The sequence below is a fragment of the Neoarius graeffei genome, chromosome 10 (assembly GCF_027579695.1).
Source record: "Neoarius graeffei isolate fNeoGra1 chromosome 10, fNeoGra1.pri, whole genome shotgun sequence".
Taxonomy (NCBI): Eukaryota; Metazoa; Chordata; class Actinopteri; order Siluriformes; family Ariidae; genus Neoarius; species Neoarius graeffei.
Genome location: NC_083578.1, coordinates 61,881,225 through 61,906,501, shown reverse-complemented (window position 1 = coordinate 61,906,501; position 25,277 = coordinate 61,881,225). Strand labels below are relative to the sequence as shown.

General features: G+C 42.2%; 1 protein-coding gene across 9 annotated transcripts; it reads left to right on the top strand.

Moving 5' to 3' along the window:
- Window positions 1–237: 237 nt before the first annotated feature.
- Window positions 238–24,315, top strand: nfyal (nuclear transcription factor Y, alpha, like). Of its 9 annotated transcripts, XM_060932028.1 has the most exons (10): window positions 238–340; window positions 2,966–3,062; window positions 12,833–12,919; window positions 18,776–18,922; window positions 19,086–19,217; window positions 19,326–19,428; window positions 20,735–20,889; window positions 21,259–21,435; window positions 21,603–21,710; window positions 23,009–24,315. In XM_060932028.1, the coding sequence occupies exons 2-10, from the start codon at window positions 2,988–2,990 to the stop codon at window positions 23,069–23,071; spliced, it is 1,047 nt and encodes a 348-aa protein (XP_060788011.1). In that variant the 5' UTR covers window positions 238–340; window positions 2,966–2,987; the 3' UTR covers window positions 23,072–24,315. The 9 variants fall into 9 exon arrangements, with proteins under 9 accessions (XP_060788011.1, XP_060788010.1, XP_060788009.1 ...); XM_060932027.1 differs by lacking the exon at window positions 23,009–24,315 and having other exon boundaries at window positions 20,756–20,889; window positions 21,603–21,996; XM_060932026.1 differs by lacking the exon at window positions 23,009–24,315 and having other exon boundaries at window positions 12,833–12,916; window positions 21,603–21,987.
- Window positions 24,316–25,277: the final 962 nt, after the last annotated feature.

Genomic DNA, 25,277 nt, shown 5'->3' with positions numbered 1-25,277 from the left:
TAGTTGACGTGTTTGGTTTTCGCCCCGGTGGCGCGTACCGTCGGGTTTGCATTTCCGCTCTGTTCCACGAGTAGTCTCATCGCTTTTCTGAGTATTTTCCCCACCCGTATTCATCAGAGCTCCGATTGGCTAACAATATTGGTATTCTGCGTTCGGATTGGTTCGCAGTATGTATAATCGGAAGACAGCCAATCTTGACCGAGAAGGCGGGATTTGTTGGAATGCGGGTGGAAAACATGAACGTCTCTTCTCAACGCCATTTTGTCAGCAGGCTGTGATGATTGGGTTTTTGAGGTTTGTTCTGGAGCCAATCAGAAGGGAACCGGACAGCTGAGAAACGGTAAAGAGTGCGCGGCTCGAGACGACGGTGCTTCACTACACCGATTGGTTTGTCGTTGACCAACCAAATTACTAACTCGGTATAAATACAGAAATCAAATGGGTAGCGTGGGGAATAACAGAGTGACCCAGCGGCGTGCACAGAGGGAGAAAATGGAGGACGCTGTGCAGGAGACACAGCTAGGCATGACAAAGGAGGCAACTTGGCTAGTTAGCTCTTATATGTAGTGTAGTTTCTGGAACTAGTTAGCGAACAAAAACGTTAAACAGGTAGTAATTTAACAGTCCTTTTAAAAATATACTGCATTTTCTCTTGGGATCAATAAACTATTTATCTGAAGTGTAGAATGTAACAAGCAAGCAGTCAGGTTTGTAGTTGGCTTATACTTGGCATACTAGGTTTTTTTTTTTTAATAAATAGCAAAAGGGGGAAAAAGGCGTGTGTGGGGGGGGGTAAATGGTGACTTTACTACGGCTTCATGAGTGAGACGGATGTACGGAAGCCGAGAGAGGCCCTTTATATAATCCTTTTTTTTAATTCACATTGTTATCCCGAGATAACGACATAATTAATTAATTCAGGATCTCGAGAAAACAATAAACTAATTCGAGATCTCGAGTAAACAGCTGAGAAATGGTTCATTCAGGTGCGCCAAGAGACTTGTGATATGCTGACTTTGGGGCTATTTCTCATTCTGTATAGACGCAACTTTGGTCATTAGAATGTCTGGAATAATCGATCACCTAATAAGGCAATATTTTGATCAGGGGTTGACACAGGGAAAGATTGCATTAAGTCTTTTAATAAGGGATCATTTCAAAATTCTCCTCTGGGACCTCTCTCTCTCTCTCTCTCTCTCTCAAGGCATCGTAAAAAGCCATGTCTGCTCTGCTACATGTCCGCCAATTTCGAAGTCTTCGTTGTGTGACCGACAGGGGGCGCAGCTCTGCTAGAAATCTCAGCTGTTTTCTCGAGATCACGGAATAATGCTGCGTTCATGTGCTATGGGAAGATGATCTTTTCCAGTTGGGAAGTGGTATTTACCAGTGTGTTGTGTTCACATGCTTTTGTTGTTGTTGACAAATTAAAGATGGTGGACCAGATTCAAGTTAGTTAGCTATCGTTAGCAATAGCGTCTGCTCTGGATAGGTAAAAACAAACAACACACATTTTTAAAGGAAACGGATTTCTAACGTATTATATTACACTTGTTAATGACGCAACATTGCATAGACACAAAACTACCCACTAGTACTAGTAAAAAAAACTTTAGTAGCGTACAATGCTTAACATTCAAGTGTCTTGTACCGCTCGCCGCCATGTTGAAAAGGTTAAAGTTCATCTCATCTCATTATCTCTAGCCGCTTTATCCTGTCCTACAGGGTCGCAGGCAAGCTGGAGCCTATCCCAGCTGACTACGGGCGAAAGGCGGGGTACACCCTGGACAAGTCGCCAGGTCATCACAGGGCTGACACATAGACACAGACAACCATTCACACTCACATTCACACCTACGCTCAATTTAGAGTCACCAGTTAACCTAACCTGCATGTCTTTGGACTGTGGGGGAAACCGGAGCACCCGGAGGAAACCCGCGTGGACACAGGGAGAACATGCAAACTCCGCACAGAAAGGCCCTCGCCGGCCCCGGGGCTCGAACCCGGACCTTCTTGCTGTGAGGCGACAGCGCTAACCACTATGCCACTGTGCTGCCCGTCTCGGCAACTCGTGTATCAAAATTTTCTACGAGTTGCCCAGTGGAAAATACCACAAGAGGGGGCGTTCATGTGTGCTTTCCATGTCGGTGTTTGGTATTTACCATAATTCCCATAGCACATGAACGCAGCATAATTTTGTTTTCTCGAGATCTCGAATTAGTTGTGGTGTTTTTCTCAACATCCTGAATTATATCGTTATCTCAGGATAACAAGGTGAATAAAAAATTTATATAAAGGGCCTCTCTCGGCTTCCGTACAGATGCCCATTAGGGACTCTTATTTTACAAACTCTAATCCCATGACCTCAGCAATGCAGCTGTAACTCCAGTGAGAGCAGATCCTTCAGACAGTTGATCTTAGCTAGTTAGCTCTTATATGTAGTGTAGTTTCTGGAACTAGTTAGCAAACAACGTTAAACAGGTCCTTTTAATTTAAGTCCTTTAAAAAATATACTGCATCTTCTCTTGGGATCAATAAACTATTTATTTATCTGAAGTGTAGAATGTAACAAGCAAGCAGTCAGGTTTGTAGTAGGCTTATACTTAGCATTACTAGCTATTTGTTTTTTTTTTTTAATAAATAGCAAAAGGGGGGAAAAAGGTGTGTGTGTGTGGGGGGGGGGTAAATGCTGACTTTACTACAAATGTAACGAGCTTCATGAGTGAGACAGATGCACAGGACAGAGAGTGCTCTTGTTGTTCCTACTCATTAGGGACTCTTATTTTACAAACTCTAATCCCATGACCTCAGAAATGCAGCTGTAACTCCAGTGAGAGCAGATCCTTCAGACAGTTGATCTGCACTGTGGGTTGAATGACTGGCTTTTTTAAAACTGTATTCGTGGTGAAAAATCTGACCTGTGTGTACACCTTTATAAGGTATTAATAAAAGGTTCCTTGTGCTCCAGATCAGTGAACCTGGTGAGAGAAATGGAGCAGTACACCTCCACAAGCAGTGGGGAGCAGATAGTAGTACAGGCAGCGAATGGACAGATCCAGCAGCAGGTGAGCATTAAGCAAACTCTTATGCAGAGGGGAAAGGTCAACATTTGGTCTTAATCTAATTGCATAAACTTGCATTACACTATGTTCTCTCCAGCATGAAAGTAGTGTGGATTGTGTCATGTAGTGTCAGAGATGTCCACAGGCGACCGGCGGGTTTCTCCGCCTCGGCAGGCGGTCTGCGTCAGCTACTTGATCCCAGAAAAAAGCCTTGCTTTTCAATGTTCAAGCGACTTTTATAGTCTTTCGCTGCCCACAATTTGCTGCAAATCCAGTTTTTCCAACAAGAAATTGTCTTCGATTTGGGTCTAGTATGACTGGAAGTATTTGTTGATCGATTCTCGTGCTCTGATTGGCTGAGCCAGACCACGTGACCACGCCGTAGATTGTGTTGCAAGCGCCGGCGACCGGCGGGTTTCTCCGCCTACGCAGACGGTCTGCACCGGCTACTTGGTCCCAGAAAAAAAAAAAACCTTGCTTTTCAACATTCAAGTGATTTTTGTTATCTTTCGCTGCCCACAATTTGCTGCAAATCCAGTTTTTCCAACAAGAAATTGTCTTCGATTCAGGTCTAGTATGACTGGAAGTGACGCCGTATTTGTTGATCGATTCTCGTGCTCTGATTGGCTGAGCCAGACCACGTGACCATGTCGTAGTGTAGGTATTATGTTACAGAGCCAGGCAGCATACTACAGAAAGTAACTGAGAAAGCCAAGCTCACATACACACCTGGAGGGAAATTTTGTACATATTTTGCAAGTATTTTACAGGAAAATGGTTTGTAATTTATTAGCTGAGAATGCACCAGAAGGCATGTAAACTTCAAAAATTTCTGGGACCCCTTAGCATTAATGCACCTTTGGTGTGCCGTGGCAGCTTTGCTGCTGCAAATTTCAGAGCTGCCGGCTATTTTTTCCGCCGGCTACTTCAGATTTTCTGGAGAACCCTGTAGTGTAGTCCAGAGTGTGTTAGAACATACTGTAGAATGCGTATGGAATACAGTGTAGAATCTGTATTAGGGTAGTGAGCGTGTGTCGTCCTTGACCGCCATGCAATGGAGTAGTAAGGTGTCTCCTTCCCTCCACTAGTCTGGGGCGGTGCCTTGAGGAAGCACTAGCTACCCCTCGCTCCCCCTGGTCAGGGTTATGACCGAAGACTGGACTCTGCAGACTGCATGGAGGAGACCACCACCTGGTGGTTCAACAGGCAGGACGGTGGACCCAGCAAAGCACTTGTGGAGCACGATCAGGGCACGGTGCGACATGTAGAACACTGTTGGCCATCCACTGCATCCTGACCTAGCTCCAGCTGTCTTGATTCTGTCTTGCCCCTGGACCTGGTTTGGTTGGGACAAGACAGTGAGGCTGACGGCTGCACAACTCTCCCTCACTCTAATCCAAGTCACGCCCAAGCCATGACTTCAAATTCAAGTCCTGTGGTGAAGCAGCAGGTGCGGAAACACTGGAAGCTGTAGTCACGAACCTGCACACAGGCAGCCCAGGGCATAGGGTCGCTCTCTGCCGGAACGAAGCAGCGGTGGAGTTCAGCAGCCCTCTGGGTGTCTGAGCAGCCCTGTTTAGGATTTGCTCTGCTCACCTCCATGGAGGAAGGGGATTGAAAAAGTTCCCCAACAGGGCTCGACATTAACTTTTAAACCCACTTGCCCTGGGGGGCAAGTGGGGGTTAATTTCCACCTTTTTCCACCTAATTATCACCTTTTCCCCCTATTTTACGAGTACTACTTTTTTTAGGAAAACCATAGAATAGTTGTGAATTGCAACATAAAATGAAGATCACACATTGAGTTGAAGTTTGGTTATTGATTTAAGTTTAGTTGTTGGTTACTTTTTACTTGTAACGGACAATAACAATTTTATCCAAAATAGTTTTTCCTGCCTTAGTTGATTTATTTCCATTTCACATGCATGCAGCTGTTGTGTGTTTGTGTAGAATTCTGACTGTAGGTTCGTTACTCAATAATGTAGAAATTATAAAATGGAAATCTTGAACAAAGTTTGTATGAAGAAAACAATAGGGTGCCAAGACTTTTGAACAGAACAGTGTTTGAGAATTTATATATCTTTTTTTTTTTTTTTTTGGTTATATCATCCACCGCTAGGTTTAAAAAAAAAAAAAAAAAAAAGTCATGACAGACAGGATAATGTTTGAGTTTAAAATGTAGGTTGAGGGTGTTTTATGCAGATCTGGCAACCTGTAACTGAATCAGTGCAGCCGGTCTGTCATGACGCAGCATGTCGCCCCCCCCCCCCCCCCCCCCCAAAAAAAAAAAAAACCTAGACGTGGATGATTTAAAAAAACAAAACCACATCATCTATTATACACACACAAATATTTTGCACAGGACTGTGTTCCTCTGATAACAGAAACAAAGCTCTTTGCTCTTAATCTGTTCTTCTGCCCAGAAGAAATGAGCTGTGCAGAAGGCTCAAACTATCGCCACCCTCACTACAGCACCTACCCATGCGTGCCCAACGTGGGCGTACCTTCAAAGCCCAGATTAGCCTGATCAGTCACTTCTGGACCCACAACCGCCACCCACCAAATTGAAGTCATGGTCATCTTCGACCCCGAAGGACAAACATCATCAATTGCATAAAATTAGTAGAATGACAAACTTGTGTCCAAACACACATGGCAGGGATGCACCACTCACATTTTTCCCTCAACTTAGCTGACATTGTACTGTTCACTTGACTGTTTTGTCTCCTAAAAATTAGCATTACAAGCTTCTACAGAAAAAAAGGAAAAGGGGGGGGGACTTAATTGGAGTGGATCAGGAGGTAATGTCAGATCCAAATGCTTAATACAGATATAGCACTTCTTTAGGTTTGTCCAGACCTGCCCACTTTCCCACAGTTTACCGTCGGAGAATAGAATAGAATGCCTTTGTCACTATACGCATGTACAATGAGATTAAAGCATCTCCAATAACAGTGCAAAACAGCGTGTAGGGGGGGGAGGAAAAAAAATTCCTCCAAAAATTGAGAGGAGTTGATTTCAGAAGGTGAGCGCCCTTCCCGGGACGGATATTGCCACGACATAATCGTCCTTCAGGCCATTCGGCCAGCGGGGGATAAAAATGATAGAGAGAAGTCCTCTTACAAATTGCTTACTGAATGTCCCTCACAATCCCTTTCTAGCCATCATTACAATTATCTGTAAAGTGTTAGATTTGAAACTTTTTCCTGAGATCACAGCTGTTGCCCTTTTTCTGCTTGGGCGCATTCCTGATAAACACAGTCAGTTAACTGATGTTAATTATGTCTAATCATGTTAAACTTGCACTGACATTTTATTTCTCATTCATGAGCTCAAAATCGTCGTCATTGACGAACTCGGAGTTCGAGGTGAACCATATTTGGTCGGCTTAGCCAGAAGTGCAGCAGTAAGGTGGCCAGTAAGTATGTTGTATGAGCTATCCCACAAAACTAAGCAAAAAAAGAACAATCTGCTTTGAAAGTGTAGTGATTAGCACTGTCGTTTCACAGCAAGAAGGTCCTGGGTTCAAGCCCAGTGGCTGACGGGGCCTTTCTGTGTGGCGTTTGCACGTTCTCCCTGTGTCACTGTGGGTTTCCCCCAACAGTCCAAAGATGTGCAGTTAGAGTAACAGGCTACTCTAAGGCCCTGTTTACATTATTTCGAATCAGCGGATCATCAGATTAACGTTTTTAAAACGATTCGCGTGTACACAATTTCTGTGCCCGCAACAAAACCGTTCCCCGTGCACACAGCAATGCCAATACACGGATACGCTAATCACATGACTAATTAGACGGCACGTCACATGATCCCAGTGCATATCGGGCATGCGCAAGTCACTCACCACTTGCAAGCACATAGTGTGTGAGAGATTGAGAGAGAGAGAGAGAGAGAGCAAGCGAGTGTGAGAGAGCATAAGAATCAAAATTTGAAGTTCTTTATGGAAATCAGGGACGCCGTGTCATTGGGACTAAAGAGGAGAAGGTTTTTCAGCAGTCGCGTCACATGACCAATGTGGCATGACCAACGCCAGCGAATCAGGAAGGTGGATGTCACAGTGACGTTGTCCAATGACGACGTCAGCTAGAGCTCAGCACTGCGTATCCTCGTTCCTCAATGTTTACACAGCACCGGATCAGATATGTACTGGGTTGAATACGTGGGCCCTGGCGGATTCAAACTGTTCCGCCTGTGAAGTAGTTTCCCGGCGTTTTAATGTGCACGGACAGTGCATCCGCAACGACAACGATACGGATACGGTCTAATGTAAACACCACCTAAATTGCCCATAAGCGTGATTGTGTACCTTACTGGCCACCTTACTGCTGCACTTCTGGCTAAGCCGACCAAATATGGTTCGCCTCGAACTCTGAGTTCAGCAATGATGACGATTTTGAGCTCATGAATGAGAAATAAAATGTCAGTGCAAGTTTAACATGATTAGACATAATTAACATCAGTTAACTGACTGTGTTTATCAGGAATGCGCCTGAGCAGAAAAAGGGCAACAACTGTGATCTCAGGAAAAAGTTTCAAATCTAACACTTTACAGATAATTGTAATGATGGCTAGAAAGGGATTGTGAGGGACATTCAGTAAGCAATTTGTAAGAGGACTTCTCTCTATCATTTTTATCCCCCGCTGGCCGAAAGGCCCGAAGGAGGATTGTCATGGCAATATCCGTCCCGGGAAGGGTGCTCACCTTCTGAAATCAACTCCTCTCACAATTTTTGGAGGAATTTCATGAAACTTGACAGGATTCTTTGTTATATGTCAGTAATGTACATATTACAATTTTGTTCAATTCAGTTGCATTTTACCAGAGTTATGGCCGAGTTGCCAGCGGGGGATATTGTGCTCTCTGAGCACTCTTGTATTTGTGCGCTGCTATTTTCACTTTCCCCATTGATGGAGCTACACATTATTTCTCTTCCAGGTTGGCAGATGTGTTTTTATATTAAGTGCATTTGATCATACTAGTGCATCAAAAAATTAGAATATTGTGAAAAAGTTCAATATTTTCCATCAGTTATTTAAGAAAGTGAAAGTTATATTACAGACTCATTACACAAACTAAAATGTTTCAAGCATTTTTCTATTTTAATTTTAATCAGTATGGCATACAGTACAAAAAAAAAATCTCTATTAGAATATTTTATTTCGAGTTTGAGTAAAACAGTATGAACACAGTGTATCTCTTGGTCTAGTTCAGTACACACAACCACAATCATGGGGAAGACTGCTGACTTGACTGTTGTCCAGAAGATGATCACTGATGCCCTCCACAAGGAGGGTAAGCCACAAAAGGTCATTGCTGAAAAGGGTGGCTGGAAAAGGTGCACAAGCAACAGGGATGGCCGCAGTCTTGAGAGGATTGTCAAGAAAAGTTGATTCAAGAACTTGGGAAAGCTTCACAAGGAGTGGACTGAGGCTGGTGTCAGTGTATCAAGACCCATCACAGACATCTTCAAGAAAGGGGATACAACTTTCACATTCCTAATATCAAGCTACTCCTGAGCCAGAGACAATGTCCGAAGTGTCTTATCTGGGCTAAGGAGAGAAAGAACTGGACTGTTGCTCAGTGGTCCAAAGTCCTCTTTTCAGATGAAAGTACATTTTGCATTTAATTTGGAAATCACGGTTCTAAAGTCTGGAGGAAGAGTGGAGAGGCACAGAATCCAAGGTGTTTGAAGCCCAGTGTGAAGTTTCCACAGTCTATGATGATTTGGGGTGCCATGTCATCTGCTGGTGTTGGTCCACTGTATTTTATCAAGTCCAAAGTCAACACAGCCATCTACCAGGAGATTTTAGAGCACTTCATGCTTTCATCTGCTGACGAGCTTTTTGGAGATGCTAATTTCCTTTTCCAGCAGGACTTGGCACCTACCCACAGTGCCAAAACTACTACCAAATGGTTTGCTGACCATGATATTACTGTGTTTGATTGGCCAGCCAACTTGCCTGACCTGAACCCCATAGAGAATCTATGGGGTATTGTCAAGAGGAAGATGAGAAACACCCGACCCAAAAATACAGATACGCTGAAGGCCACTATTAAAGCAACCTGGGCTTCAATAACACCTTAGCAGTGCCACAGACTGATCGCCTCCATGCCACACCGCACTGATGCAGTAATTCATGGTAAAGGAGCCCCAATCAAGTATTGAGTGTATAAATGAATGTACTTTTCAGAAGTTGGACACTTTCTGTATTGTAAATCCTTTTTTTGATTGATCTTAGGGAATATTCTAATAATTTGAGATGCTGGATTTCTGATCTTCATGAGCTATAAGCCATAATCATCAAAATTAAAACAAAAAAGGCTTTAAATATTTCACTTTTATATGTAATGATTATAGAATATATGAAAGTTTACCTTTTTGAATTAAATTATGAAAAAAAGGAACTTTTTCATGGTGTTCTAATTTTTTGAAATGCACTAGTATATGTATGTAAAATGCACTATACTGTATGTTGTTAATGTGTTAGTATCGGCCCCGGTGCATCCCTAGATTGTCGTCTTGGGTGCATTAGTTCAATATGTACTACATGTACTTACTGAGTACTTTATTAGGAACACCTGTACACATACTCATTCATGCGATTATCTAATCAGCAAATTGTGTGGCAGCAGTGCAAGGCATAAAATCATGCAGATGCAGGCCAGCAGCTTCAGGTAATGTTCAGGTCAACCAACAGAATGGGGGAAAGTGAGACCTCTTTGTTTCTTGGCATGATTGTTAGTGCCACATGGTCTTGTCTGAATATTTTTAACTGCTGATCTGGGATTTTCCCACACCAGTGTCTAGAGTTTACTCAGAATGGCACAATAGAGGGGGGGAAAAAAAAAACATCTAGCAAGCAGCAGTTCTGCAGATGGAAACACCTTGTTTATGAAAGAGATCAATGGAGAATGGCTGGAGTGGTTCGAGCTGACAGAAAGGCTATGGTAACTCGGATAACCACTCTACAGTTGTGTTGAGCAGAAAAGCATCTCCGAATGCACATGTTGAACCTCGAGACGGCTGGGCTACAACAGTTGGAGGCCACATCTGGTTCCACTTCTGTGAGCCAAGAACAGAAAGCTTTGGCTGCAGTAGGCACAGACTCACCAAAACTAGACAGCTAAAGACTGGAAAAAATGTAACCTGGTCTGACGAAGCTCGATTTCTGCTGAGGCACACAATGGTAGGGTCAGAACTGGTGTAGGTACAGTCCCTTTAAGAACTACATTTCCCATCAGGCGTTGACCTACGTCACGCCTGGGCGAGATAAAGAGGCCCGCTCACCAGAGCATCCAAGATACAGACGTCTGCTTTGCAAGTAAGAAGTCAGCGCGTTTTTTTGTTTACCCTTGGCCACGGTAGACTCCAGAATCGTGCGATTTTTAATGCAGTCGAGTTACAACCGGTTTTTCATTTGTTCCTTATAAGTACTTACGAACTGCCGCCCAAGCAGTTTAATTTTAAAGTTAGAGGTGACCGGCTCCCTCTAACAAAGCGCTGTGCACATCGTTTTAATCAGAGACTTTCTTCCCACGAACTACGAAGTGTTCGGACCAAGAAATCCTCTGCTTTCCACGGAAGCGACTCACGTGCTCCACAACGGTGAAACTCCGAAAGTCTCGGAACATCTCTTCATAATCTTGCGTAGAAGCAAGATACTAAGTAAGACTGGCAAATTTTGGGCATAAGGACTAGTCTTAGGAATTAGCTTTATTAAGGAGTGTGAATTAAACTCAGGAACGGTTTAATTGTGTACACTGTAGACACTTGGTGTTGAATTGATTGTTCTATTTTGTTTTGATCTCGCAATTATTTAATAGGTTTTGCATGCTTCTCTATTCTTTTCGAACACTCTTAATTTCATTCTTACACATCTTGACCTCAAGATTTCAGTGGATTTAGTAATGGATAAGCTAGTGAATTAGCAATCAGAGCTAATTCTGTTGTTGTAGGCCACAGGCCTCACTCTCACACACACACACACACACACACACACACACACACGTGGAGTTAGCTACCAGAGCTAATTCTTTTGTTTCCACCACGTGGACACGAACACAGCTAGCAACCAAAGCTAACTCTTTTGTTCTATTTAGAAACACGTGGTCACGACCCCCCACACCTCAGATAACACAAACACGCACACCTCAGATAAGATTCCAATCACTCTCACGCATCACTCCTATGGACACACACATTTGACTGTTTGCTGCTGACTATTTGAAGATTTCAACTGCCATTATTCATTTTATTTTTGTTATAATAAATTCAATTAATTATTGAAACTGTGTTTATTTGTTCCGATATTTTTGAAGTCGCCCAATCTCAAAAGAATTCCAAGGTGCATATGAGTTATGTAATACGGTAAGTGATGATAATTTGGAATATACCATAATTTAGCTGTTTGGTAATTTATTATTAAGCACCAAAATTAATGGTATTAATTAATGAGACCAATTCAATGAGACTGATCACTTAATTACCAACTGCACCTACACTGGGTTCCAATAACATGAGTCCCATGGACCTAACTTTTCTTGTCAGTAGTCCAGGTTGGTGGAAGTGGTGTAAAGATGTGGAGCATGTTTGTTTTCTTGGAACGCTATTTAGACTTGTTAATGCCAAGTGATCGTAGCTTGAATGAGACAGCCTTTAAGTATTCTTGCTGGCCATGTACATCCCTTCATGGCCACAATTTACCTTCTAATGGCCACTTCCTGCATGATAAGCTAGCAAAGCAAAAGTAATCTCCAACTGGTGTCATGAACATGAGGTCAGTGGCCTTCCCAGTCACTGGATCTGAATTCCTGTCGAATATCTTTGGGATGTGGCGGAACGGGAGATTTGTGCCATGGAAGTGCACCTGAAAATTCTGCAGAAATTGCATGATGCCAACATGGACCAGAATCTCAAAGGAATGTTTACAACATCTTGTAGAATCCATACCATGAAGACTTGAGGCTGTTTCTGAGAGCAAATGGAGGCCCTGTCCAGTATTACTCGTCAGTGGCGGTGGCTGTCCATCGTTAGCGATGATGACTGCTTCATTAGGATACGCAGATGGGCCACGAGGCCTGCACCAGAGCTACAGAGTCCCCCGCAGCGGTGGCACAAATGATCCGGCTGAGCTGCCATGGAACGTCTGGCCTTGAGCTCTCGCATACTACTCTCCTAATGAAGCGCCTTACACAGTAAGGTAAGACAAACTATGTCGTGCCCCCCCCATCGTGTTGTCTCTGTAGATTTCCAGACCTGATCCCAAGTGGTGCACAAACGTGCCGCAGACCTGTCATGTATGGAAGTTGCCCCGCAGTGACAACTGACTTGTTGAGTGATGCCATCCATTGGCCATTTGAGTGGCTCTTCCACATGCCATCTGGTGGTGCGCCATTGACCCTTTTGGGTTCATCTGCCACACTGCACCGAAAAGCGCCCGGCTGCCAGCGCCTTATTGGTGATGTACTATTTAACCTATAGCTGGAACCCAGGCAGGTGTTGCCACTCCGGGTCAGAGCGGACCTGGGAGCAATGGTGATTAAGGGGTAACTCCACTTTCCCCAATACTAAAGTCTTCCTGGATCTGAGACTCCCCACCGGTTGCAGTTTAAAGTCATTCCCAGTATTACTATAGTGTTCCTAATAGTGTACATAATTCATTTGTAGGATTTTTGCATCCAAGACTATAATCCATTATCATACCCTTTCACTAGGCCAACACTAGTTTGTAGACCTCAATAACAGGATCTGGTTATATGGACATATTCACAGGCACAGGGCACTGTCACAGCTGTACAGCTGCAGACCGAAGCACCTGTTGCTACAGCAGCCAGTCAGCAAGTGCAGACGCTCCAGGTAGTTGTGAGAACTCTGAGCTCATATTCTTCATCTGTTGCATGCAGCTTGTGTCTGTGTCGTTGTGCGCCAACTAGCATGCCTCCACACTGTTCATAATGGACCAAGCTACAGTTTATGGCCATGTTTCTAATGCTCTGCTCATACTGAAAAGCTTGATTTAGTGTTTCTTTCTTTCTTTTTTGTTATATCACAGCAGTGTTGGTCAGAAAGGGTAGGTTTAATTTTCTCAAAAGAAAAAGCTCTGGCAATAGTTTTAGCTCTAATACAAATGGAATAAATGCATTTAATATGAATCTGATATGTTCTTGTTTGTATAAGAACAGCTCATTGACAGGGACTTGCATGGTGGATGGCACCCTAAACAGATTAAAAACATTTTTATTGAAGAAAGAAAAATCTAATTATTGATATGGTGACGCGTTTAAGTGGATGTTTACTTAAGATTTATGGAAGGAGTCTCCACTGTCGGTGCTTTGTAGCAGTCAGTTTTCCACTACTGGAGAGTCTTGAGGTGTAAAATAAGTTGGGTGGCTTTTTTTTTTCGTGAACTTGAGAATGGGGAAATCCTTTTGAACTTAAACTATACGACCTTTCAATTTTTATATAATCGCTGAAATTTGGTCATTGTGATATACAGGGGGCTGCAAAAGTAGGTATACAGTAAGGATTATACGTGAACAGCAGCAGCAGGACAACTTCTACTTTCAGCAGGATGGGGCGCCACCGCACTTCGCACTCAATGTGCGTGCGCTACTTGACAAAGAATTTCCCAATAGGTGGATTGGACATCGGGGAGCTGTTGACTGGCCACCACGTTTACCAGATCTCACCCCTACGGACGACGACTTTTTCTGGGGATGAGGTTTTCGCACGCAAACCACGTTCTGTTGATGCCATGATTCAGTTCACACGGGAGGCTTGCCGGGAAATTGATGCTGATAAAGACCTTTGTGCCAGAGTGTGCATGGGTGTCCATACTTGACTAGTGGAGTGTGTGAACGCCGGGGGCAAACAGTTTGAACATTTGAGGGATTAATGTTTATGGGTCTGTTTCAGAAACTGGGTACTGTGGGGGAACCCCACTAAATATACTCGGTCAATAAACTATACAGTTTTGAATGGTGATGTTGGTTTTAATTTGAAATAAAATGATGAAAGAAATAATACAGATAACTAAATCTTTGATGTGAATACTCTATATTCAGAATTTGGCAAAAATTCTGCAAAGTTGTGGAAAAATGGCAGCTTGATCTGGGACATGATAAATGGTTGACTATGGCTACGTTCACACTGCAGGCTGAAGTGACTCAAATCCGATCTTTTCGCCCATATGTGACCTGTATCCGATCTTTTATTGACAATATGAACGACACAGATCCGATTTTTTTCAAATCCGACCCAGGCCGTTTGGATATGTGGTGCTAATTCCGATTCCTGTCCGCTCTTCATATGCGACTTCAGTCTGAACCGCCAGGTCGCATTCATCCGACTTACACGTCATCAACAAGCCACAAACGTCACTATTCTGCGCTGAAGTAGGCGGCGGGTCTCTCAAAAAAAGTTACAACAACATGGCGCATAATCACGGGCGCAGATAGAGGGTGGGACGAGTCATATTTAAATTCACCTCGTTCGGTCCCCCCCACTTACAGGGAGGAAAAAACGTCTATGCTGTCTTTCTTTGCATAAGGCAAACCTCACGGAAAAATCAAAAGACTAATTTACCATTCGGTTTATTGAGGTGCACAGCAGTGTATACATATAGTTGCAACAACTCACATAAAACAAAACAAAGACTGATATTCGGTTGGTTGAGCTGCGCAGACTGCACAGGTTGCGAGCTCGAGCTTGGTTGCTATGGTTACTAACAACAAGTTTGACAGGCATATCGGGGTTGGGGTTGGTTTGCTGGCAGCTTTGTCCCCCCCAGTTTTTTGTCCCCCCCCCCCCAGTTCAAAAAAACGTATCTGCGCCCCTGCGCATGACATCGATGCGAGGGACGCTTCGGGCTGTGAAGGTTCTGAATCTTCTCAATGGAAGGACGCAGAGGTTAGGGAGCTGATTTCCATTTGGGGGGATGCAGCTATTCAGGCTAGATTGGATGGGTCATACCGCAACCGGGCGGTTTTACTTCCGTAAACACTGGCCATGCTCACTGCGTGTGACGTCGTCGTATCCTGCAGTGCGCATGCGGAACACTTTTAGGTCGCTTTTCGTTCATACTGAGGATCACATACCAGTCGCATATATTTGTTAATGTGAACGACCTCACAAAAAAATCGGATTTCACAAAAAAATCGGAATTGAGCATTAAGCCTTGCAGTGTGAACGTAGCGTATATCGCATTCCCTTAAAGGTTGTAGTCCACTGAAAAGTCTACAGTTATCACTAATTGTATTTTAAGTTGTAACTTTTTATACACGTAAGGATTGGTGTGCTCACAGAATAATCATAACCGTAATAAAACATCATGCAAAATATTTGATCACCATCGTAACTCCATTTTCTGCAAAATCAATACGATCGTGTGTTTTGATCTAAACGGAAAGCCTCAGGGTCAAGGTCATGACCTCACCAAAAGTACTAACTTAAAATCACTACGCCATATAAACATTTAATTATAAATCTGCGATTTTGTTTTTTAAAACGAAAGCTGAAAGTTAGGTATAGAATATGTTTCTTACAGAATATGTTACGATGGTAGCTGGTCTTGTATGAATTTCTGAGCTATAAAATGAGTTGTGGTCTATTTTTTTTTTTTTACCGTAGCGTGTTGTGTGTGCGGGGAAGGACACACATTAACAATTTGCATGTGTAGAATGGAATTTTCCACTCCAGCAGTTAGTTGATTGTGCTTCCATTTGCGGTCTTTGTTACGCGAGTGATCTGTTCGGACGTTATCACTGAAAAGGCGAGTTTTGACAGTTTTAGTCTTGCAGTATAAGGCAATAGAATGTTTGTTTCTTTTTCATCTTACTTTCATATTTTGTAGTGTTTGCGTATTTTTGGCCAATATTTTGCAACCATGGTCAATTTAGATCGAACTTTTGATAGAATCTACGGCTAGTCATTTTGCCCTGCCCCCGGCTCGTGCTCCGTCCGGTGCGGTAGTGATGTCCCGTTGCTCGCGCGCTGCAGCAGAGACCCACACGACCTTAAGCCAGTACAGTCGCTGTTCTTTTACCACCGCCGTTATTCTCATCTTTCCGGTGTGTTCTTGATTTTTCCATTGTGTACTATTTCGCCATATCGAATACCCAAAATGTAGCATATTATTCATATTTAAGTGAATAATCAATTCAGTCATCATAACTTGCCATTTTTAACCCAAGCAATCAAAAAGAGGAAGTTTATTCAATATTTTCACTCCTCTGTGAAGGAGGGGCTTTAATTCTTCATGATGTAGTTATTTTATATGGAAATCAATTTTACAAAAGCATTTGAATTGTAATCAAAAAAATTTTCCACAGTGGAGGCCAGATAAAGCAAGATACTATCTTTATTCTTATTAAACATGACAAAAGAAACATTGAGTGTTAGGTAAATGCAAAAAAAAATTAGAAAATTTATTTTTTGACCATAATGTCCCAAATGAGAGACCAGTTTCTGAGATGGACCCTTATGTTTGTATAATCAATAAAATAGTTTTGTGCGAACATCTTGTTTTTCATTACTGTATACCTACTTTTGCAACCCCCTGTATGTTTATTTCTGCAATATCTCAAAAAAAATGAGGCCATTCCGTGGCTGGGAAAGCTATTTAATTTGAGAGGATTACCTAGCAAATAATGTGCATGAAATTGCTCGCTTTGCACAGTCAAGCAGACTGAGGAAGTCCGTGTGCGCATGCGCAGGTTTACCTGCTTCTTTTGCTTCTTCTTTTGGGTTTTACGGTAGCTGGCATCCAGTGTTGCATTACTGCCATCTACAGGTTTACCTTGAGCGTGCACTGACAGTTACATCATTCTGTCACCAAACGAACAGCTGATCACACTGAGGTGCTCACTGACCGCTGATATTTATTAGTTTGGTCCTGCGTTCCCTTTCCTTTGCAACATAACGTCGTCTCGCTTTGTTACTGTAGTCGGTCTTTCACGTTTCATTCGTGTCCTCCGTTTTCCTCTCCTGTTTCAAATTTGTATCCCACAACGCCTTGTGCAAACGGGGAAAGCCCACCACGTGATGCATGACATGGTATCTTGTATTGTGTCATGGTGAAGCAGGAAAAAATAGCGGAGAATTTAGGGCCACGTGGCTGTCAATTTGTTAATTGTTCTATGGGGGGGCCTAATAAAATTGGAAGTCTGTGATTCGAATTCAGTAGGTTTTGGTCCACTAAACAAAAATAATTGGGTGTCGGGGAAAATTTCTTATGACCTAAACTTGAAAAATCTAAAAGGCAGTCTACATTTGACTGCCTTTTAGTGACCAGTTTCAGGGTGGTAATGCCACACCACCTGTCGTTGATCATGTTCCTGTAATTGAATACGCCGTAGTGGAGTTACTTATTTGAAGAACAGTGGTTTCTGGAAACTCAGCCTTGCTCTGTTGTGATGCAAGTGGGTTTTTTTTTTTTTTTTTTTTTAAATTCGGATGCATATCTGCAAAACGGAGGCCCTTAGCAAGCCTTCTCTTATCACTTTTGAGCATTTCTATGTTTGTAGTACATTGCATGATGCTTCATTTGCTGAATCGTTTATAATGATTCCATCTTTGGTCAGAATGCTGTGTATGAGTAGAATGTTATACAAGTTGTGTTTGAATGGACCTCTCTAATGCATCATGTTTAGCATGTTTTAACATTGACCATGTTTGTCCAAAACATGTGAACAGTGCTGTCCTTCATTCAGTGTCCATTACCAACTTGTGCCCTTTTTTGCTTTTGCCTAAAACTGGTGCATTTGCCATCACATCTACATTTGCATACATAACTAACTTGGTTGATGTGATGTGATGATGCTTCCCAGCATGGGTCATGGGGTCCTGTACATTTTTGGTTCCTTTCCTGGTCGAATACACTCTCCGAGTCTGCTTCTTAACAGCTTAATTGGATCAGGGTAAAACAATAAAACTTGCAGGACACTCCAGGACCAGGATTGCGAACCTCTATGATGCATCATTGTCAGCAGAAATGCACAGCCTATGTATCTTTGACTAATGCATGCAAAGGTTTCTTCTCCTTCATTGATGACTAGGGTGCATCAGTTGCCCTCACTTTCATAAAATCTGATGCATTTTTGTTTGGGTGTTCCTTTTCACCAATAAAGACATCCTGTAAAATTTTTTGACCATATTCAAAAGTCTAATGGTGGCACCATGAGGTTCATTTTTTGCCAAAAAACACTTATGTTTTCGCGTAAGGTTTGAATCACAATGTTGGACTCCATTTATTGATTTCTTGTGAGCCAGAGATCATGTTAAGAACCTTTGCAAGGGATTGAGAAGCATTAATGTGATTCATAATACATTTGTATTGTTTAAAAGTAGTTGAACAATGATTCAATGAACAGCTAAAACTCAAACTGTGCTTGATAATATGTATTAAAAATGTGTATCTAAGATATTTGGTATACTCTATAAGGTGCCATAATGTTTCATGAAAAATGATCAAAATTTTGTCATAAAAGTCATAAAATAGCAGCCTTTTCCATAACTTTGAGCTCCTGGTGCCACCATTAAACTTCTGAATTTTGTCAAAATATTTCACCCAGTGTGTTTTCTTACCAAAAGGAACATAAAAACAAAAATGCATCATGATTGGAGGAACTTTTCATTTTTAGGGGGCAACTGATGCACCCTATTGATGACTTTGCAGTACAGCATCAAACTAACTGTGTGGCTTGTACCTGTGTGTAGGTCCAAGGCCAACCGCTGATGGTGCAGGTGAGTGGAGGTCAGCTGATCACCTCCTCGGGCCAGCCCATCATGGTCCAGGCCATGTCTGGAGGCCAGGGCCAGACCATTATGCAGGTGCCTGTCTCTGGAACGCAGGGCTTGCAGCAGGTAAGAACACACACGAGAACTATCGGAACTGGAATATCTACTTTGGATACTTCTAGGTTATACGTCTGCATACCAGAATACTTCCGGTACAACGTGTACAAAGTCACGGTTTTCATAACACTGTTACTGTATCTCCTCCTGCTTCAATCTCGTTGGTGCTCAGATCCAGTTGGTGCAGCCGGGGCAGATCCAGCTGCAGGGAGGGCAGACACTGCAGCTGCAGGGGCAGCAGGGTCAGGCCCAGCAGATCATCATCCAGCAGCCGCAGACCGCCATTACTGCAGGACAGAACCAGGTCAGCCATTCACTTTATCTTCTTACAGTCTGAATTCATGATCTAATGATTTGTTACAGTAAGTGAGCCTAAACAAATGTATTAAAATGTTAATTTCGTGTGTGATAGGGCCAGCAGATTGCAGTCCAGGGCCAGCAGGTTGCTCAGACTGCTGAAGGCCAGACCATCGTGTACCAGCCTGTGAATGCAGATGGCACTGTTCTGCAACAGGGTATGTTTTTCTCTTGTGCTCTGTATCCGTGTCCTAATTGTTGGCGCTACATGAATTTCATTTAATGACCGTAAATCTGTTACAAATTAAGAGCGCTCTTGAACGTTAATGAACCCGTGGCAGTTTGCTCTTCGAATAGGTTTTCTTAGTCTGCTTCTCAAGTCACATCTGGCCTGGCATATGAAATTAGACAGTCTGTTGGGTCAAACGTTAATTTGAGCAAAGTTTATATTTTAATTCCTGATCTTAGTCCTCTGCTGCTTGTTGTCTCCATTCCTTGATTTATATAAGCATGGTGTAAATCCTCAGCTGCTTTTGGAGAATTAAAGGATTGTTGCACTCTAGCAAGAGCACTTGGGTGGTAAAGCCTGTGCCGCTTGGTCTAGATTTGATTGGCCATGGTTTATTAATCTAGGCGGGAGGTCTGGGAAAATGTAAACAAGCATACAATAAAACCTGAAGGTGTCTTTTGCCGCTTTTCCACTACAAACGCGGCTGAGCCGTGCTGTGCTGAGTTGGGCTGAGTCGAGCTGAGCGGGGCTATTGGAGTTCCATTTCGACTACCACCGTGCTGGCTGGAAGTGGGTGGACACATTGGGTGGAGTTAGCGAAAGTGGGTGGACGTCACATGATGTCGTTAAGCGGTGCAAACAGTGACATCAGTGAGCTTTTAAGCAGTAGTCTCACGACCCGGATAGTAAACAATAAACATGGAGGACATGGAGTCGTTAGTGTTGCTGGTCTTGGTGCTGTGGTTTGTTGTCACCGACAACGCCAACAGATACTGGCAAGAGCGTATAGATGAGGCGAGGCGCATAAGGCTTCAGAAATTCTCGTAATTCTTCTTCTTCCGGGTTTACGGTGTTTACAGATCCCAGCGTGCTCGCGGGGCGTGTGTGGGCATGTGAGGACACTCCTCCTCACCAATCAGTGCACAGGGGAGTGTCTGCTCACGCCCCCAGCCTCACTCAGCTCGGTTTGGCTCGCTTCAGCCCCACTCCAAAACCGTGCGAGTTTTGGGTGCTAAGCAGGGCTGAAGCGAGCTGAGTCGTGCTGCTCTGAGATAGTCGAAATGCGAGCCGTGTCGGGCTGAAGCGAGCTGAAGTGAGCTGAAAAAGGGTAGTGGAAAAGGGCCATTTGAATAGTAGTAGTCCATATGTACCTGGGAGTTAAGAAACCTGTTAAAATGTATATGTAAAGCCTGTTATTGGGTTTGATTATAATGTTCTGCTTGGCTACATCAAAATAATAAATTTAAATAAGTGATCATTACTTAAAACCGTGATATTTGCCTGTAACTCTTCAGGAATGATCACAATCCCTGCAGGCACGCTATCTGGCACGCAGATCGTTCAGGCAGCAGGGGGCGCCAACACTTCTACCACCAACAGTGGACAAGGCACAGTCACCGTCACGCTGCCAGTGTCTGGCAATGTGGTCAGTGCAGGAGGGATGGTCATGGTAAGTGTTGAAATATGTCTTTATTACTCATTGCACTGGCTGCTGTCTGTGTACGTAATGTGGATGATAAATTCCATCGCTTTGAGCTCTAAATTTGTGGTAGGTCGACCTAATTCGTTTCTTGTTAGTATTGGCGATCACAGAATCCTCACTCTGTGTTGCATATTGCAGCGTTGGTTATGTAAACTATGACATGAGCAGGAAAGTGTGCCGAGACTCTAACAAATTATGCACACAGCTGATCTGTGGGCGTTGTTGCCACAAGATGGTGCTTCCTCACCTGTCCTTGCCAAGAGTCTAGAAAAATCCTGTTTCCTGGTACTGGTTTCCTGGTACATTAACATGTTTTTGGGCGTGTGTGTGTGTCAGATGGTGCCTGGTGGAGGAGGCACAGTACCCACCATCCAACGAATCCCTCTGCCTGGTGCTGAGATGCTGGAGGAGGAGCCACTCTATGTCAATGCCAAACAGTACCACCGCATCTTAAAAAGAAGACAAGCGCGTGCCAAACTGGAGGCTGAGGGCAAGATTCCTAAAGAGAGGAGAGTAAGTGACGGATGCCAGGCTCACTCGCATGATGTAGTATATGGAGTGCAAAAGGTTTTGCTAATATAGCGTCTATTTGTGATTGTGGAGTTCTCGAATGCCCAATTTCTCAGTTACCAGAAAAAGGGCTTATTTGACCCAATTCTTTCTTTCTCTTATTTTTGCAGAAATACCTACATGAGTCAAGGCACAGGCATGCCATGCAGAGAAAGCGGGGCGATGGCGGCCGCTTCTTTTCACCAAAGGATAAAGAAGAAATGGCTCTAGCCATGCAGGTGAGACCACAGGAACAGGCCAGAGTCAAACAGGAGGACTTCCAAAGAGCCACTGAAATCACAAGCTCACACTGGCTACCTGAGCGAACTGTGCCTCTTGCTTAGCTGCTGTTCTCTGCTCTCATTGGCTGCTGAGCGCTCCTCTTCCGTGCTTATGCGCTCACTGGCAACACTCTGTCCACCTCCGTTATTCTTGCTTAGCTGAAGCAGTGCTTTTTCTCAGTTTTTCACAGGTGCTTTTGTGTGTGGGTTTTTTTTTCTCTCTCTCTCTCTCTCTCCCCTAAAATACCACTTGATCAGCATTTTAACACCGGACAATTTGACAAAGACAAAGTTGCTGAGCTAAAGTCAGCAGAGATTTTTGTACGTACTGGTGAAATGGGATTCTAGTCAGCTCTGTAGCAGCCAAGGACACAGTCCGCTTCATTAGAAAACCTCTGTGCTTTTAAATATCGTGTACAGTTAGTTATGATATTGTTTAATGTGTTAATGTAGCAAAAACCTCTGCAAGTAAGAACCATTTGCATTGGTGTTAAAACAAATTAAATTGGTTTTGTTATTCAAAATGTAAAAATGAATTTTGCAGAAAGAATGCTTACGGAGCTGTTTTGCATTAAGGCATCTGGGATCGTGTTAGCTTTTTATGATAGAAACGGTTACACTTATGCAACACAGTGAGAGAATTTGGTAGCACAGATAATGTCATGATGCAGTGTCTGTAAAAGAAGTTACTTTCTGTCTGATTTATCCTTCACGTACTGCATTCTTCTATGTTCAGTTTTGTGTTCATTTTTTTTTTTGTAATTCTTACACCGTGCTTCGTTGTTGCCATGTGTTGTGATTTTATCCTTTTTTTGAATAAATGACTGAACAGTAAAATGTTCAGAAGCTTTCTCAACTTTTTTTTTTTTGCCTTCACATAAAACATTCATTTTTCCTTCATGCTGTCACGTTCTAATGTCTTGTTTCCTGTTATATCATGCTTTCATTTTATCATTATAAAGATGGACTTTTACCAACCACAGCCTATAGAAATGTTCATTCTTACATTAAAGACTTTAAGATAAAAAAATGGCCCGTGATTAAATATAAAGTATTTTGTAAATTCTTAAGCTGTGGAATTGTTCAAGGTATGCTTACTCAAGTCCTTGCATGCACAGCTATGTGTTCACGTATATTCATGTTAACTTGTAAAGAAACTAATGCGGAGTTGAAGTTTCTTGTTTTGTTTTTGGGTGAGTTACGGGTGTGTAGTAATTTATCCAACGCCTTACACAATCCTGATTCCTTGTTTGTAGGAGCAGCAGGAGCAGAATCAAGCAACAGAAGAGACAGTGGCCCAGATGATACGGGTATCGTAGCAGCAAACTGCATCTTTTAAAAAAAAAAAAAAGTGTACATCCCTTCGAAATGCAACTGTAGATCTACAGGGTCGGTCTCTCTTCTCTGTCGTTTTTCCATTAGCACTAGTGACAACATGAACTTTTTTTTTTTTAAAGGCTAGTGAACATACTGTGCTGTACTTAAAAGGTGTGAGGTGACCATCAAGGACACGAGCTTGCATAATGTGATGTCTTCCTGATATTAAACCATTGAACAAAAATGTACAGTGACCCTTTTATATATGATTATTTTACAGTAGTTTAGTTTTATAATTTCATCTGGTGTCTTTTCATAATTTTAAATGTTAGGATGGTGAATCTGTAACATAGTGCAATTTTTTTTTTTTAAATATTTAAAGTTTTAGTGCAAGATCACTTATTTAACAATTATTCGCTAAAGGTGACGTGAATATGGGTGAATAATAACCAGGACGAAGTCGAGGTTGATATTCACTGAGCCTGAGGCGGATGATTGTTTTAGTATAAATACGCAGGTGATTTTTTTTTTTTTTTTAAATTTAAAAAAAAAATCATATTCAAATTTTTTCTTCCAATCTTCAAAAGCGGCATGCAAATGTAATACAGGCGTGCACAGGCTTGTCACTTATCTATGCTGAGTCACATAAAATACTTTGTTTTGAAGTGGACAAAATAAATCACAATTCCACCTTACCTTTTGAATAATCTTAGACTAAACTTTGTAGCATCTTTTGGTGCTTTTAGGAACAGTTTTCTTTCATTTATAATTCCTCTTCACTTACGGTAATGAAGCAATCGGCTACCGTTTTGCAGAGTTGGTCGAGAAATTGACTTTCTCGATAATCAGCACGTGGTTTCCTGTAATCACCTTCGTATTTATACTAAATTATATTAACTGAAAATTGTGTGTAGCTTTTTTTTTCGTCTCTCAGTGGGACAATTTTGCAAATTATTCAGTTCATCAGGGGATTTCTGATTCTAAGGCTCTCAGCCTTGTACATTATTTCTTTGTAATGTGAAGACTTTGTAACTTTCAAGTTTTGATATTACCAGGATTTGTAATTTGAGAGGTTTTTTTGTAGTGACTGTTAGCCAGTATGCCTGCACTACATGTCTTCCCTTTTCACTTAAATGACCCTGTTATCATGGCAGGCAAATGTATGTTCTTTTGATGAATGATGTTTAACACTAAAGTCTTTTCAGATAATGAAATTTTGATTAAATTATGCAGTGGCACATGTGCACATTTTGTGTAATTTTTATTTATTTTTTTCTCTGCTCTGAGCACTTGTACTGTTTGAGGCTGTAAATGATCTTAATTCCATCAAGTTGAGTTCTGTCCTTTAATCCGCTTAGCTCTGTGGACCGAAAGCAGAGATTTTAGTTCACTAATGTGTGCACCAGTTTCTTCACATTGCTGTTCCATTGTTAGTTTTTCGTAACTCAAGGTTGAGTGTATTTGAGCTTCATCTTTGTGTTAAACTGTTAAATATGAGAAAGACCTGTTTTATTTTTGGAGTGCTTTTATATGTCAACATTTCATCTTAGATGTTCAAATTGTTGAAATATTCAATTACTGCCAAAAAAGTAGGAGGAGTCTGAGTACACTTTTCCAATAAATAGCATTGTAAGATATTGGAAATCCACGTAGCATATAGGTATGTGTATGAGCAAAAAGAATGCAAGACTAAGCTCTAACTGGCTAATTCATAAAGGTTTTGAGTGATGACATTTTTATATACAGTGGTGCTTGAAAGTTTGCGAACCCTTTAGAATTTTCTACATTTCTGCATAAATATGACTTAAAAGATCCTCAGATTTTCACACAAATCCTAAAAGTAGATAAAGAGAACCCAGTTAAACAAATGAGACATACTTTGGTCATTTATTTATTGAGGAAAATGATCCAATATTACATATGTGAGTGGCAAAAGTATGTGAACCTTTGCTTTCAGTATCTGGTGTGACCCCCTTGTGCAGCAATAACTGCAACTAAACGTTTCCGGTAACTGTTGATCAGTCCTGCACACCGGCTTGGAGGAATTTTAGCCCATTCCTCCGTACAGAACAGCTTCAACTCTGGGATGTTGGTGGGTTTCCTCACATGAACTGCTTGCTTCAGGTCCTTCCACAACATTTCCATTGGATTAAGGTCAGGACTTTGACTTGGCCATTCTAAAACATTAACTTTTTTTATTTTTCTTTA